This window comes from Kogia breviceps, chromosome 1, assembly GCF_026419965.1.
Source record: "Kogia breviceps isolate mKogBre1 chromosome 1, mKogBre1 haplotype 1, whole genome shotgun sequence".
NCBI classification, from domain to species: domain Eukaryota; kingdom Metazoa; phylum Chordata; class Mammalia; order Artiodactyla; family Physeteridae; genus Kogia; species Kogia breviceps.
The window spans coordinates 167,494,337-167,510,100 of record NC_081310.1 but is presented as its reverse complement, the minus strand read 5'-3'; the positions used below and the strand labels follow the sequence as shown (position 1 = coordinate 167,510,100).

At 52.2% G+C, this 15,764-nt stretch overlaps 1 protein-coding gene across 1 annotated transcript in view; it reads right to left on the bottom strand.

The window, feature by feature from the left end:
- The window catches only part of SLC2A1 (solute carrier family 2 member 1), a 29,052-nt gene extending 19,760 nt beyond the window's left edge, over positions 1-9,292 (bottom strand). The window contains exon 1 of the mRNA XM_059074375.2: positions 8,984-9,292. Coding sequence (XP_058930358.1) covers positions 8,984-9,001 — 18 coding nt within the window. The 5' untranslated portion in view covers positions 9,002-9,292. The remainder of the gene's footprint in view (positions 1-8,983) is intronic.
- Positions 9,293-15,764: the final 6,472 nt, after the last annotated feature.

Sequence of the window (15,764 nt, the reverse complement as noted above, 5' to 3'; positions counted from 1 at the left end):
CTACCCGGGTACCCGCTGGGTTATATCCACATCCACCCAGGCAGGCTGCTGCATCAAGGCCTACTAAAAGGCTCAGTGACTCATGCCCCGGGCCCCGGTCCTGACTTCAAGGAAGAGGCATCAGGTCCATTGGGAAGGGGAGGCTAGTGTGGTCTGAGCTTCAACCGGGGCACTGTGGGAGCCCTGCAGGGACAGACTTGTAATTTTGCCTGGGACAATCAATCAAAGGTGGGTTCCTGGGAGGTGACACTGGAGTTGGGCCGTGAAGGACATGCAAGGAGTCTGCCAAGTGGAGAAGCGGTGGCAAGACTGCATTCCAGGTAGACAGAACAGTACATGCAGGGGGAAGAAGCGGGGGTGGTGGTGGTGTGTGTGTGCCTGCAAGGCCGGATCTAACGGGGTGCTCAGTGTGGCTGGATGCTAGATCCAGGGGAGGAGCATGGCCCCCACTCCTGGGTAGGCAAGCGGCACCCAGCACCTCTCGCACCCACCGCACCCAGCGTGCTCATGACAGGACTTGGAATCAGAAGACCCAGGCTGAAAGGCATCGAGCTGCTTCCCTCACCTTGGAGTTGGGATATGTGGTAGCCCTGACTCTGGGTCTCAGTTTCTTCACATAAGAAATGGGGATAAGAGTGCCTTCCCTTAAGGCTTGCTGTCAAGCTCTGCGTCATGGAGCCGGCACGGTTCACTCGACAGGTGTTCGCTGAATCAAGGAGGGATGGAAGTCCCCATGGCACCATCTGCCCCCACCAGTCCCGTGGCTGGAACTGAAAGGCGGTGATAAAGTCCATTCATTCAACGTGTATATATTTAGGCGCCAAGCTGATGGACTAGTTGGCGATGCCTTAAAGAAGGGGTACAAGCCCCACAGCTCACGGGTTTCTTGTGGAAGCCTTTTATAGGGGTGGAGGAGCAAGGGAGAGTCCAGAATCTGGGACCACGGCCGCCCATCACCACCCCTGGGGATGGAGCTACCTCCTAGAACATTCTGTGCTGTTCCAGGCCTTTGCCCTTGCTGTGTGCGCTACAGTCTCCAGCTTCTGCTCCAAGCAGTTGGGAATACCCATCTGCTGTCCACCCACCACACTGGGAACTCCTTAAGAATGGTACCTAGGGTGCCCAGAGTAGGGCGCAGCACTGAATATTTATACACATCAAACCTGTCACTTCTGAAATTAGCTTTTTGGGCAAAACTGGCTCTGCGTGTATCTATTCTCTGAGAACAGTGTTCATCCTAACAGATTTGAACTCGGCCATGTAGCAAACCCATGATGAGTACTGGAACATCAGCTCTGAGAGCTGGAAACAGCCTAAAAGTAACTCTCCAAGGCCCCCACCCCAACCCACAGGGCTGTGGAGGAAAGACCTCTGACCCGAGTTCAAATCCTGATTCTCCTAGGGGTGCCCCAGGCCTCTCAGGTCAGCAAGTGCTTGGGCTCAGGGTCCTGCACGAGGAGGCTCTCATGCCCTCACCCCTCACCACCCCATCCCAATTCTGGGGGTCCTGAGGCCCATTTAGAGCTCTCCTTCTCCCAGGAAGCCACTGATGAAGTGTTAGCTTCAGAACCTCTCCTCCCACACACGGGGATGCCGGTGGCCTAGCCAGGTCATGTAACTTGCCAAGCTCCGAGCGTGGCCTTTTGACCTGCATCCATGGGCCAGGCCTTTCCCTGGCACGCACTCCAGCTCCAGGCTCTCCCAGTCAGTACTGGCGGAGGGAAGGCATGTGGCCACGCCATTCAGAGGTAGGTCACTCCCAATGGGAGGAGGGTCCGGGAGGAGGGTCCTGGAGCGGGGATGAGCCAGATGTCACTCACATCCTTTGCTCCTCCCACAGCTCCTGAGTAGCCCTGGGTACACTGGAGCATGGGACAAGGACCTTGTAACTCCGTGGTCCCCAGTTCTAAGCAGGGTGGAGCAGGGGTTTATGGGATCCGTGACAGCTCCCTTTTTATTTATTTATTACTTTAATTTTCTAAGATTTCATTTGAACAAACTTCTGGGAGATGAAAAAAGAAGCCCAAGAAACTGCAGAATTGCTGTAGTACCCTCATGCGACTGATGGGGAGGCCTAAGGTCAGAGGGTAGGGGCCCAGGATACTCGGCAAACAAAAGCCAATTCTGGGACTTGAGTTCTTTGGATTCCTGGACAAGGCGTTTTACCCTCTGAACTCTTCCAGCCTGTCAGATCTTTTCAAGAATAAGAGTAATAACCATGTGAAGGCTGACCTTCAGGTGACCTCAGGCATTTACTCCACTCAGCCATCTTCTTCAAGTCCTCCAGTGATGTCAGGACTTCTGCATGGCTGAGCCTCCCCTGCACCCTGCAGTGGCCCTGGAGGCAGAAGGTGCTCATCAGTCTTTAAAAGCAGAGAGGAGAGGGAGCTGCCGCTTCTAGCAGCACCAGCAGCACCGGGCAGGCCCTAGGCAACGTGCCAGGGGCTGCATCCACATCCTGATTTAACCACCATCACCAGGCTCTGGGGGAGAGATGGCTCCCGCTTCACGGATGAGAAAATGGAAGACTCAGGAAAAGGTGGATGATCAGGAGGCCTTCGGCTGCTGGAAGCTTCAAACTGAGGGGACTCTGCTGCCAAACCCTTCCTGCTCACGTCCTCCCCCTGCTTCCGGGTACTGGTCCCCAAAGGAAGCAAGGTTTCTATCTGCTCCTTGCTTCCTATGTAGGTCAAATTCCATTCCAGCAACTCGCTGGGCCTTGCCCAGTTTGAGCCAGGACAGCCCAGGCCCAAGCTCAGAAACCTCTTGGTCACTTGGGTAGATTTTGCTCTAAGCCCGGGTTGGTCAACTATGGTCCGTGGCCAAATCCAGCCTGCCAGCTAAGAATGGGTTTTACATTTTTAAGTGGCTGGGGGAAAAAAAAAAAAAAGAAGGCTAATACATTGTGATACATGAAAATTGTAATAAATTCAAATTTCAGGAGTTCCCTGGAAGTCCAGTGGTTTCACTGCCATGGGCCTGAGGTTCAATCCCTGGTTGGGGAACTAAGACCCCACAAGCCGTGTGGATAGGCCAAAAAAAAAAAAAAAAAAAATTCAAATTTCAGTTACCATTAATAACATTTGATTGAAACACAGACACACTTGTTTGTGAAGTCTATATTGTTTATGGCTGCCTTTGTGCTACAACAGCAGACCACGTGGCCCCCAGAGCCGATGATATTTACTTACAATTTAGCCCATTACAGAAAAAATTTGCCCATCTCTGCTTTAAGCCCCAGGTGCTCTGAATTGCCCAGTGCAAACCCAACACACGAGCTGCACAGGACTTTTCAAAGCCTTCCAGGCAAAAACCAAATCATCTTCCAAAAAGGTATTAAATGCAAACAGATGACTCCCTGAGTCAGCACCCGGGCATCTGGAGAAGCTGACACCCAGAGAGGTACCCATTCAGTGGTGAGGTGGGCACCAATTTGACTATGATAAGATTAATTTGATAAGACCATGAGAATATGTAAAGGTCCCCAACGCTCTCAGCAGACAAGTTTAAGTACCCCACTTGTGTGACCTTGAAAAATCCTCTTCCCCAAGACCTCCTGTTCTCCGTAAGAGAGGTTTCCTAAAGAATAAGAATTTATATTACTAAGGAAAGACAATACCTGAGTGCATGTTCCCAACACTATTCTAGTCAATGGGGATTCAGCAATAAACTCAACCGAATCCCTGCTTCATGGAACTTGATATTTTAGTTGGGGGCTGGCAGCGGGGGGTAGGGTGGAAGGGTAGAAAATAAATACCTAAAATACATCAGGTGGTGAGTGGTATGAAGAAAGTGATGAGGACAATCACTTAATTCTTAATCACGGTGGGACATTTTGTAACGGAATATTATGCAGCTGTCGGAAAGAATGCAACACATCTGTATGTACTTGATATGAAAAGAGTGCCAGGTATAAAAGCAAAGTTCTAAACAATGTATAGAATGTACATTTGGTGTAAGGAAGGAGGAGATAATGAACTTGTATAATGGCACTTCCTTATATGTGCAGAGAGAAACACTGCAAATATTGTAGGTGAACGGGAGGGCTGCACTGGGCTGCACAGAACTATGTAGAAAGTGTGATCCAATTATACTAAATTCCACTTATAGGGACACATATACACATGCACAAAAAGAGGTCTGTGAGGGTCAACACCAAACCATTACAACTGGGAGAAGATGTTTACTCTCTTACTTTGCATGCTTCTCTATAGTTGGCTCCATTACAGTACTTCTGTAATTTAAAAAAAAAACCCTGCAACCTGACCTAGAGAGGTAGGTATTATCCCTGTTACAGTTGAGGAAATTAGCTCCAACAGGAGCTGTGGCTGGTCTGAGGTCAAATGGTAGAGCTGTTTCTGGTGGAGCCCTTTCCTCCTCACTCCCCAGTGCCAAAATAGTGGGGGTGAACTCTGGGCTAGGCGCTCTGGGCAGATGTCCTGTCCAGCAGAGGCCTCAGTAGCCAAAGGCTGGTTAAGCTGGGGTCTGGTGACAGCTCTTTCCCCTTCCAGGATACCAAGGCCCTGGGGAGGCAAAAGCCAGCAAGGTGGTGGTGCTGAAGTCCTAGAAAGAGTGAACACTGCCCTCATTTTGCACGAGTTCAAGGTCTGGGAGCCTTGCTCCGTTACTGCAAAACCCCAATGTTTATGCATTAGCTATTGAGCTACTCCCTCCCTGGCCTGGAGGCTGGATGGCAGAGCCTTAGGCTCCACTCCATGCCTCCCACGGAAGAGGCTGGTAACAACTGGAGGTTTGTTTGGGTGACCAGGCCTAGACACAGCCTCTCTGAGCCCATAGATCCAACCAGGCGCCTTCTCAACCTCTGCCATTCTGGGACACAGGTTACCAAACTGAGTGGCTTTGTCACCTCTCTGCCCAGGAGTGAGGTGGGGGAGGGGTGAGGTTGCAGGTCCCAAGCCAACGCTGCACGCTTCCCCTTTGTCCCAGGCCTCCCCAGCTCTGCCAGCTAGGGTGGGAGGGGGAGAGAACTGGACGCCTGTACCCTTGGGGCTGGAGCAGAGCTCTAGGCCCTGATATCCTGTGACCAGGAGGCACTGCGTAAAGCTGAGCTCCTTGAAGTCACAAGCTGATTACAGGCGGATTGGGGGTTGACCCAGCTCCAGGCCAGGTAGAGTTGGTCCTGGAATGGCTCAGCATGGGACAGGGATCATCATGGAGATGTTTATGATGTCCGTACACCCAAACTGGACGTGCAAAGGGTCCTTCCACTGAAAATAGCCACCACCCTGCTTGAGGGCACTGGGCAGTCCCGCCACAACCACCATGCGGAGAGAACCTCCACTTTACGGGAAGAAAACCGAGGCTCTGAGAAAGGCCACTTCCCCAAAGTCATAGTTTTATGAGGATGTGTTTTGTTTCCATTCACAGAATGCTTCCAGTTGTCAAATTATATCTAATCCAACTATTAGACTGCAACCAGAAAGAGGTTGGAAAGTCCGGGAGTCTGGAAACTCCTGCTCATTTGGGGTGAGTGGAAGGTGGCACATAGGACAGGGGTGTGCAGAAAAAACATGTTTTTTTAAAAAAAAATACTGAAGAACATCTCAAAATTTTTGTGACAGCCTATCTTGGCTAAGCCTCTTTCCTTCTCTGGCCTGTTTCCTATTTGTCAAACAGAGGGCTGGGCCATGCACTGGAAGGTCTCTTCCTGCTGGGGACTTTCCTTTATCCTCTTAAGCCATCCTAGAAAGGCTGGCAGGTGTTTTGTGGTGGGAGGCTAATATGTGACCTTGGAAAAGTCATTTTCCATTGGACTGTGATGTCATCATGACTTGTTATCACCCTCACAGGGGAGGCAGGGCAGCCACATCAGTTGACCCATCTCTAGGCCTGGCACTCTCACCCATGGGCTGCACTGCAAACCAGCTTCCTGACAAAACCTCTACTGGAGAACTAGCCAGCGGGAACTTTCATGATTTATCCGACCAAGCGATACAGCCCGTGCATCCTGGGACTCCCCAAAAGTTCATGTTGCCCAAATGCCAGACTTCTGGACAGAGGCTGCAACCCAGGTAGCAGGTCACCTGGGGCCCAGGTAGGTGTAGTGCATCATGGGAATCCAGAGAAGCAAGAGATATTTATGGAGCATCTATGGGGACAGACAGACACATTTATTTCTGAATTCTTACAGACACTCTAATGATGAAAATGACATCATTCTGCAGACGTGGCAGCTGAGCTAAGCTGGAATTCAAAACCACAAATACAGGACTTCAAAAGCCTATGCTCTTCCATACCACTGAGGGGCTGAGGAACCCCATGGATTTCTCATTTCTCCTTTGTCTGGAGGGCGGAGTGGCAGAGTCCTGGGGCATGACTGGGGTGCCAGGAGGGACTAGTCGGGGGTTCTTCACAAAGGGCCGGGTGAGACATCTGGGGGCAGGGCTCACCCTCATCTGCTGCCCAGGACGTAGCACGAGCAAAGCGCTGGCTGGGACAGGAGGGTCTTCAACCTGTGTCCTCCCTACTTCCTACTCAGTTAAACTCAGCACAATGAGCCGCAGAGGAGCACGACAGAACGCAGGAAACTCAGCTGAGTCAACTGAGGAGGAACATAGCCGAAGGAACTTCAGAACTAGACACACCTGGTTTTCAGACCTTGGGCAAGTGACATAACTTCTCCAGGCCTCAGTTTAACCTCTTGCACAAAAGGGCTGGGCTTGCTGATCGAATCAGCAGCTCCAAAGGGAAGGGCTTTTTTCTAGAATGTATACAGGATGATCCATAGAAAGTTTAGCAAAAAAATAAAATAATATAAAAAACTTTTTTACTATAACTGTTATCTGTATTTGTCTTTTGAAATTTCTACTTTATGTAGGCATATAATCTATTAGTATAACAGTGCACATAGATGAATTTATAAATACAGATAAACCACTGGGAAGGAGGTGCTCCAAAAGTATTTATTGATGGAGCCGGCAATCAAAAGTTTGGAGGGTACTGCATGAAAAACACCCACCTGCTGCAGAACTGGCTGGCACATGGGCACCCTTGAAGTTAGGCAAACTCTCTCCCCTCAGCTCAAAATTCAAGAAAGTCTATGGTGAAAAGGGATAGTGTAGACTGAAAGCCCTTTCTGATTGGCCTGGGTTCAAATCCAGTTCAGCCACTTAGTAGCTGTGTGACTTCAGGTAAGTTACTTCCCTTCTCCGAGCTCTAGGCCCCTGAACCAGCAGAGCTATATATGGAGGGTAAGTGACACTGAAAAGCATTTGAGCCCATAGCCTAGTGAACTACAAGTGACTGTTGACTTTCTCCTCCACTTTTCTGTCTCCTCTCAGAATATTCACTTATCCACTCAACAGATGAACACCCAGGTCCTGCATCACATGCTGAACAGACATTTCTTACCCTTGAAGGAGTGAAAAAATTTTCCCTCTTACAGTGAAACTGAGGCCCAGAGAGATTAAGTGACCTGCCAGAGCCCTGAGGTAACACAGCAAATATTTAAGCTTTGCAGTGGCAACGTTCTTACCACTAGCTAAAATAGCTTCTCATTTTATTTTTATTTTGTTATATCCCAGCATAATGGCTCACCTAGGACTGTCAGGAAATGTGTTCTGGGCTCAAGGTCTCCCTTCAGGCCAGGGCGGGGTGGTGAAGCAAGTTGTTAGGATTCATCAGGCATAAAGGAGCCTTTTCCCGCTGAGGGTACAGCCTGGCGTCACTGTCACGCACCTCTCCGCCCAGCCAACACCTTGCTCAGTTCCACCGGACACCTCCACAGCCCATAGGAAGGGCAGTGCAGAGTTCAGTGCTAACCCCCCCATGCCAGGTGGAAAAACGGACGTCCTCGTGCCTTCCCTAACGAATTTCAAAGAAAAAAGTCACTTGAAAATATTCTATAGAAAGGGGAGGAAGGGAGGGAGGAAAGAAACAATGCCCTACAACACACAAGGTGGGGCCCAATAAATATTTGTTGGAAAGGAACCGTTCTGGGAAAGTCACAAAGATCCCCTGTAGGACAAGCCCGTTTACAGATGAAAAAAAAGAGATCGTTTCTAGTCAGTTGTTTGATCCCGAGGGAAGGAAGAGTCCTCATCTATTCCGTCCCGCGTCCCTCAGCTCCCTGGAGCGCGCTACTCCCACTCCACTCCAGCCAGGGGCCCCTTCCCGACCCTCAGCGCCCCCGGGATCGCGGCGGCGGCCCCTGGGGTACTCTCTCCCTCCGGCCCTCACCCGCTCCGCCCGAGCAGGGAAACGTGCCACCTCAGAGCACATCTCCCCGGGTCTTGGCAAAAGCTCTGGGGCCTGCACTACGCGGAAAGAAGGGCCTCGGAAGTCAGGCTTTTCGCCTCAACCCTGTAGCCAGGCACCCTGGGGTTGGAGCCCAGGCCTTAAGAGAGTGCCCTCCGCCTTGGAACCCCGGAGGACCGGCGTGGGGACTGCGCGAGGCCGCGGAAAACGCCCAACACCAGGCCGCGCTCCCAGTGTGGCGCCCAGGAAAAGGGAGCATCTGTTCCGAGCCGGCCGAGCGGGGGCGGGTCCCTCCTCCTCCAAGCGCCCGGGCCGGGGCCCGGCCGGGGGCTCGGCCGGCTCAGCCAATGGGCGCCGCGCTCGGGCCCCCTCCCCCGCCCCGGGAGAAGTCGGAGCAGGGCCGCTGAGGAGGAGATCGTGAGCGACGTGCCGCGCCCGGGCCCTGGGTCCCCCGGCCCTGCCGGGCCGCGTGGACGACGCGGCGCCCCCGGAAAGAAGCCAGCTGCTTACTGGGGGCGCCAAAAACGCACGCGGCGCCCACGCGCCCGCCAGATCCCGACCCCATCCCCGCCCGCGTCCCCGGCTGCGGCAGGGCTCTGCGCTCCAGGCCCGCGCCGAGCATGGCTCTGAGAGGCACGCCGCTGGCCCCGGGCGCACAGAGCGTCCGGGCCGCCGGGAGGCCCGGAGAGGCCTAGGCCAGCGGAGGGGTGACCGGGGGTCCGCGCCTTTGTTCCAGGCGGGGAGGGCCCGCGGGCGCGCGACTCACCTTGCTGCTGGGCTCCATGGCCGCGCTGCGCTGGAGGCTCTGGCAGCGCCGGGTGCACGGGCGGCGACGGGCGGGCGGGCTGCACTCTGCGGATCAGGCTCAGGCTCCGGCTCCGGTCCCAAGACTCCGACTACGACTCTGACTCCGACTCTGGTCGCTTGGCCTCCCGCTCCCTATTGAGCTAGCTCCTGGGACCTGCGGCCCACGATCTGAACGCTCGCTGGGGTTACCTCTGAGCGCTGGGACGTTCTCGTTTATAGGACCCCAGCCATTGGCTGGCGCGGCTGGGGTGCGCGGGGGAGGAGGGGTGGGCAGAGCCTTGGGGGGCGGAGACTGGGGCACGTCCGGGGCGGGGCTCCGCGGGGACCGGGCCAGGGCCGGTGTAGGGGGGCGGGAAGGCGCCCCGCGGGGACCTCGCTGTGGCTGAGGGTCTCCCCTGCTCTCTGGGTCCCGGGAGTTCCCTCGCTGTGTGACCCTCAGCAAGTGTGCGCACCTCTCTGAGCCTCGGCGGCCTGTAGCAAAATGGAGGAGCTCGTACCGGCTGTGAGACAAAATAGGAGCGGCATAGGGTAGCTCTTAAGAGCAAGGACTGGTGTCCTCACTCCGCCACCGGATAACTTCGGGAAACTAGCTGTAATGATAGAACCACCTCATAGGTTTGTTATGAAGATTAAGTGAGTTAATATTTGTAAAGTGTTTAGAACAGCTTTTGTTATGTGGTAAGTGGTATTTAAGTATTTGTTAGACTACGGGAGGTCTCGCTCCGCGATTTTCTCCCTTCCCCTCGCCATCCCCACATTCCTGTTTGTAAGCCAAGCCTTGCTTTAGCACAGGCTGGGCCCTCTGCCTGGAAATCTATGCCCACCTCTTCTTTGCACTTTAATATCACCCCCTTTGTGAAGGCTTTCTCCACTCCTGACAGTACATGTGACTCTATGGTGACAGGTAAGTGTGAAAAATATGAATGGTAGGAACATAGGAGAACTTGGGTTTGAACCAGCTCCACTGTAGACCAGCCCTCGAGTGATCCTAGGCAAGGTGCTGGCCTATGAGGCTCAGCTTTCTTCTGGGTTAAACGGAATGAACATGACCACCAACTTCATGTGCTATCATGAGAGATACAATGTCCAGATAAGCTCATGAAATACTTAGCACATGCTTACTCGCGGTAAATCCCCCTTTAGTGGTAGTGGTATTATTTCACCTTGTTTCATCTGATTTCACCTCTTTTCTTCTTCTAGACCCGTGTCTTACTTGAGACAGAATGAAAGGAAAGAACCCCCCCAGTCCAAAGTTCTGGACAAAATCCTGAGGTTAGTTTGATGGTCCCTTTCCCTATGGAGGGGCCCAGGGAGGGACTACTTTCTGTTGGGAAGGAGGAGCCTGAGCTGACCCCATGACCCCTGGAGTCCTCTGTCTGGCCTGTGGGTCCAGTGCTGGCCTTGGGAGGGGGCACCCCGGCTGACCAAGAAGCCCTGGAAGGGGAGGCCTGCCCCTTCTGGGCACACCCCTGCCCATGGCTCCTATTTCTGTGGTCTCCCAGCTGCTCAGCCTGGAAAGCTTAGGGCCACCTCTCTCTTCATCTGGTGCCAAGGGCCCCTAAGTCCTGTTGATTTCACCTTCTGTACCACCTCATCCTCCTTCCCTTCCTTCTGTCTGCAGGGCCTCCAGCGACTCTGGCCTCTTGTCCTCTAGTGCTGACCCTCACTCTCCTGTTCATATGTCCCACATTGCCATAGAGGCAGCAAGGTCCAGCCTGGCTAGCAAGGCCCTCAGGGAAGCAGTTTCCAGGCTCAGTCTCACCCCTCACACAAGCACTTTCCACATCTGTACCTTTGCTCAGATTGTTTCTTCTGCCTGACTCCCTCCACCTCCACCTCACCAAGCCAAAATGCTTCTGACGGCACAAAGCACCCCTAGAATGGGGCCCCTTCCGGGAAGTGTCCCCGAGTCCTCCAAGAGCTTGTTCTCTCCTTCACCCTTCAATGCTTCTTAGTGTGCTGCTGTCCTTTCTGTCTCCCTGCAGACTTAGCATCTTGAGGATGGCTGAGACAGCTGAGACACAGGGGTGAAGGAGTGAAGGAAGAAGGCAGGAATGAATGAACATATGAGCAGCTAGTCTGCCTGTTTCCTGCCAACACCAGTGTTCCCTTAAGTACCTTTTGGGTTTTGCCACGTCCCTGCTCAAAGTCTCTCCATCACTCCCTGTTTCCGAGCACATCCAGTCTACTGCGTATGCCTCCTCCCAGCTGTGGGTACACGCCACCCAGCTCATGGGGCACACTCACCATCAGGCTCCCTTTCCTTCTCCAGGCCAGGCATGTGCTGGCCACTTCCCCAGGGACAGAGGCAGGCAAGCCTGTTGCTAGCCTTATGGAGCCCCCAAACTGGAGAGGATGAAGCGGCGAGATGCACAGCAACAGTACCAAGTTGGGTGTGCATGGTTAAGAATGTGTATGAGAGAGAACTTGTACCACAAAGGAAGGAGAGGAAGTGGAGAGAGCTTCAGGAAAGGGAGAGGGCAGGCTGAGCAAGGTTTAGAAGGCTGAATATGAGTTCACCAGGTGGGTCAGAGGGAAGGCCATCCTTGGCAAGGGGAAGAACATGTGCGAAGGCAGTAGACGGGCAGAGAGTGACTGCTGAAGGGAGGAAAGAATCTCTAGAGCACACTCAGAGACTGATGGTGGAGCCCTGGATTTGGACTCCTGAGTCCCAGCTCTGCTATTTACTTGTCAAACATTACCAAGCAAATCTTTTTCTCTTTTCTGAGCCTCAAGACTCACATCTGTAAAATGGGTGTAACAATCCCCTGCTGACTTGGCCAGAGGAAAAACAGATTGTGTATAAAAGTTTATCCAAATAAACAATACTGATTCATGATGTCAGAAGTTCAATCAAACCCCCTTCCTATGGTCAGGGTGGGACTTGAAGACAGCAGAATGGATAGAAAAACAGCTTTACCTTCGCCCTACCCCATCATACCTGCCCCAACAGACTCCCATTATCTGCTTGAAATTGCATTTCTAGATGTTCTTTGTGTAAAAGCTTTATGATCCCTGGAGGGTACAGTATAGAGGTAAATTTATCAGAAGCTATTGACACTGATCAGATATTAGATTCACAGGTGGGCTAGTTTAATTTTTGGATGGCTGAGTCCTGGGCAACCGCATGTAACTGCAACCAGAGAGGGAACGCCAGAGAAAGGCTAAGGAAGTGAGCCTGGAAGTTTGGGATGCCTGGGAAGAGAAAGCAAATGCCCAGAGCGGGCTCATGGAGGTGCAGCTTAAGCCAGAGAGCCAGGCTAAGTAGCCCCTGCGGCGGGAGTGCAGGGGATTGGGAGCAAGAAGAGATGAAGTTAGGGGGAATTTGATGGGAGAAGAAGCTGAGGAGGGGTCAAATGCCAGGTATAGGAGTTAGGGCTTTATTCAGTGGGCAGTGGGGAGCCATGGAGGGTTTTTGAGCAGGGAAGGACCTGAGGAAGTCTCAGCCTCCTCTCAAGCCTTCCCTACCCCGAGGCTTTAAAGGGGAGTGTGAGGAGGCTGGGGTGGAGCCCTCGGGCTCCGCTTGGAAGGACCAAGTGCCCACCTCCCCAAGCTGCCCTGACACTGGCAGCTTTGTTCCCTGGAGGCTGCCTTTAGCCCAGGAAGGAACTCGGACTTTTGGATTCCAAGCAGTTCTAGCCCTGGCCAGTCGGAGGAAAAGAGCTCCCTGGGACTTACGGGGCGGTGCCAGGTGGCCTGGCGGATGCCGGCGGCCTGGTGCGTGCCTGCGCGCACGCTCGCACGCTCCGGGTCCCCAGCCGCGCTGGGCTTGCTGTGCGCGCTGAGGGCGGGGCGGGGCGGGGTGAGGGGGTTAGGGTTGTGGTAGCAGCAGCTCCCGAGTCTGGAGTGAGTAAGGGCTGCTCGGGGGAAGGCGCGCTTTTTTTTTTTTTTTTGCCTTTAAAGGCAAGCGTCTCTGGCAGCCAGGAGAAAAGGCTTTGCTGAATCAGCTGCCGCTGATGTAAGTGGGGCTGGCAGCGACTGGGACGGGAGAGCCCCTGATCCGCAGGATATTCTGCAACCCCGATCCTCACAGGCTGCAGGTACACACTGTGTTGGACTCCTGGAAGTCCTGACGGGCCAGGGAGGACAGTTTTGTATGTTTAATATTTTCATTCTGATTTGCGCACCAGTTCACACCACCTGCTCTCAGAGAACTTTTCAGCTTCTCTCTTTTATCCTTTCACAAGCCCCTCCCCGGCCCTCTGCACACGCTCTCATCAGGGCCACCACCTGCTCGCCCGATGCTGGGGGATATTGAGGGAACACTTCCTTCCCCCCATTCTCTCCCGCACTAGTCTTGTCTGTCCAGCTGCCTCCAGGACAGCCCTCTGAATGCCCCACAGGTACCTGGCCTTCACCATGTTTAAGTCTAAACTCATTATCCTCTCCCATCCCTCCTGGTCCCCACTGCAGAGACGGTTCCTCTATCCACCAAATAGCCCAAGCCAGAGATCTGGCATCTTCCTTGACTCTTCTCTCTCCCTCATCCCCAATGTCCAGGCAATCCTGTGGACTCTGCCCTTCCCAAATAGCACTGGACTCCATCCCCTTCCCTCCGTTCCACTGGTCCTGTGCTAGCTCTGCTCATTCTTCCTCCCACCTGCCACCTCCATGGTCTCTCTCAAACATCCAGCCAGCACGTTGACATTTCCTTGTTTAAGCATCTTCCCCTGGCACACAACAACGTGGCTACAGCTCACAGACACAATATTGCGTGAAAGAAGCCAATGCAAAGGAGTGTGATTTCATGTATGCAAAGTTCAAAAACAGGCAAAACTTATTTATAGGATTAGAAGTCTGGGTATTAGTTACCCTTGGAGGGATGAATGACCCTCAGGAGGTCTGGTAATCAGGGCTAGGACTAGGATGAGGCAGATGAGGCAGGATCAATATTACTGATATTTCCCTTTTGCCCTGAGCTTTAATGTGACTCAACACAGCATTGTTACTAATCCTGTCTTTATCTAAAAGTTTAATATTTTGTCATCATGGATTTTCTTGCATTAGTTTTGATTTTTAAAAAATATTGCATTAAAACGTTATTTATCTTGATGGCTGAGCTTTTCGGTACCCCCTTAAATTTTACTCAGGAGGTGAGTGTCTCACTTGCCATGTCCTAGTCCTGACCCTGCTGGTGATGTTTTGTAATCAGAGTGCTGGTTACCTGTGTGTGTTCAGTTTGTGAAAACTCATTGGGCTGGCAATTCCAGTTTTTACACTTCCCTGTGTGCATGTTATGCTTCAATTTAAAAAAAATTTTTTTTACTTAAGAAAAATTCTTTCTGTGGCTTCCCTGGTGGCGCAGTGGTTGAGAGTCCGCCTGCCGATGCATGGGACACGGGTTCGTGCCCCGGTCTGGAAGGATCCCACATGCCGCGGAGCGGCTGGGCCTGTGAGCCATGGCCGCTGAGCCTGCACGTCCGGAGCCTGTGCTCCGCAACGGGAGAGGCCACAACAGTGAGAGGCCCGCGTACCGAAAAAAAAAAAAAAAAAAAAAAAAATTCTTTCTGTGGTTCCAAGGGAATGACTGCTGTCTGCTTCTTCCAGCATCCCCAGAACCCAAAAACGGTACCTAGCTTCTTCCAGTTAATTTAATCCCCACAAGACCTCAGTGAGATAAGTCTTTTTCTCTCCATTTTCTAAAAGAGAAAACTGAGATTTAGGGAAGTGAAGTGATTTGCCCAAGATCACACAGGTAGTAGGTATGAGTTCTAGTACCTTGATTTAGAAAAATAAACAAACAAAAACTCTGACCTGCAGCACCTGCTCAGGCACCTGGCCCAGCACCAGCACCAGCAGTGCACCAAGGACTGGCTCTTTACTGCTGAGATTACAGTTATTTGAGCTGTATCATTTCTCCCAATGACCTCATTGGGGTAGGGGCTCAGGCATCCCTGTCTTCCCTCTGTCCAGCTAGTTACTTATAGCACAGAGAAGAGGCTCTAAATGTCTAATAAACGAATGAAGCAAAGAACAAACGAGTGAGGAGGCCAGCAGTGATATGCAGTGAGTGGAACACAGGCTGAGGAGGCAGATCTGCTAGCTGTGTGTCTTTGGGCTTATTGCACAGCCTTTCTGAGTCTCAATTTCCCCAACTGTAAAATGGGAATAGTATCAGTACTTACCTCAAAGATTTAGTGAGAATATGAAGTGAGAAGATGACTGTCGGGTGACTGGCATATAATAAATTCTTGAAAAATGGTAACTATTGTTATTCTTTCCAGTGTTTCACATTCTCAAAGCCTGATTTACTTTAGGGTGGCAGGGATCTACCTCTTTCGATTTCCGTGTATTGTTGGAAGGAGGGGACCTGATGCAGACCCCAGGAACTTTCCTCCTTGAACCCACAGAGAGGACCAGTGCTGGAATAGTCTTCAAGTCTGGCTTTAGGGCCCAGCTCTACCCTTCCAGTGGTGCCATCCTTGATGAGTTGCTTCTTCTTTGTGAGCCTCACTTTTCTCTATGTAAAAGGGGGCTCAGAATAATCTTGTGGGGCTCTGGGGAGGGTTCAGTGGCTTGTCCCTGGGCCTAGTCCACAGTACGCCCTCCATTAAGGTTGGCGCCCTGGGGAAGAGCAAGGAGACCAGAGGCTCTCAGACCCTAAGAAGTCCGAGGACTGATGGGAAAAGCAAATAAATAGCCTGGCTGGGCTCTGTTTTGTTCTTAGAACTTTATTTCTCCCGAGTAGTGAAATAACAATGCCGTTTATGCTGGTGCAACTTTTTTTTTTTTTTTTGGCG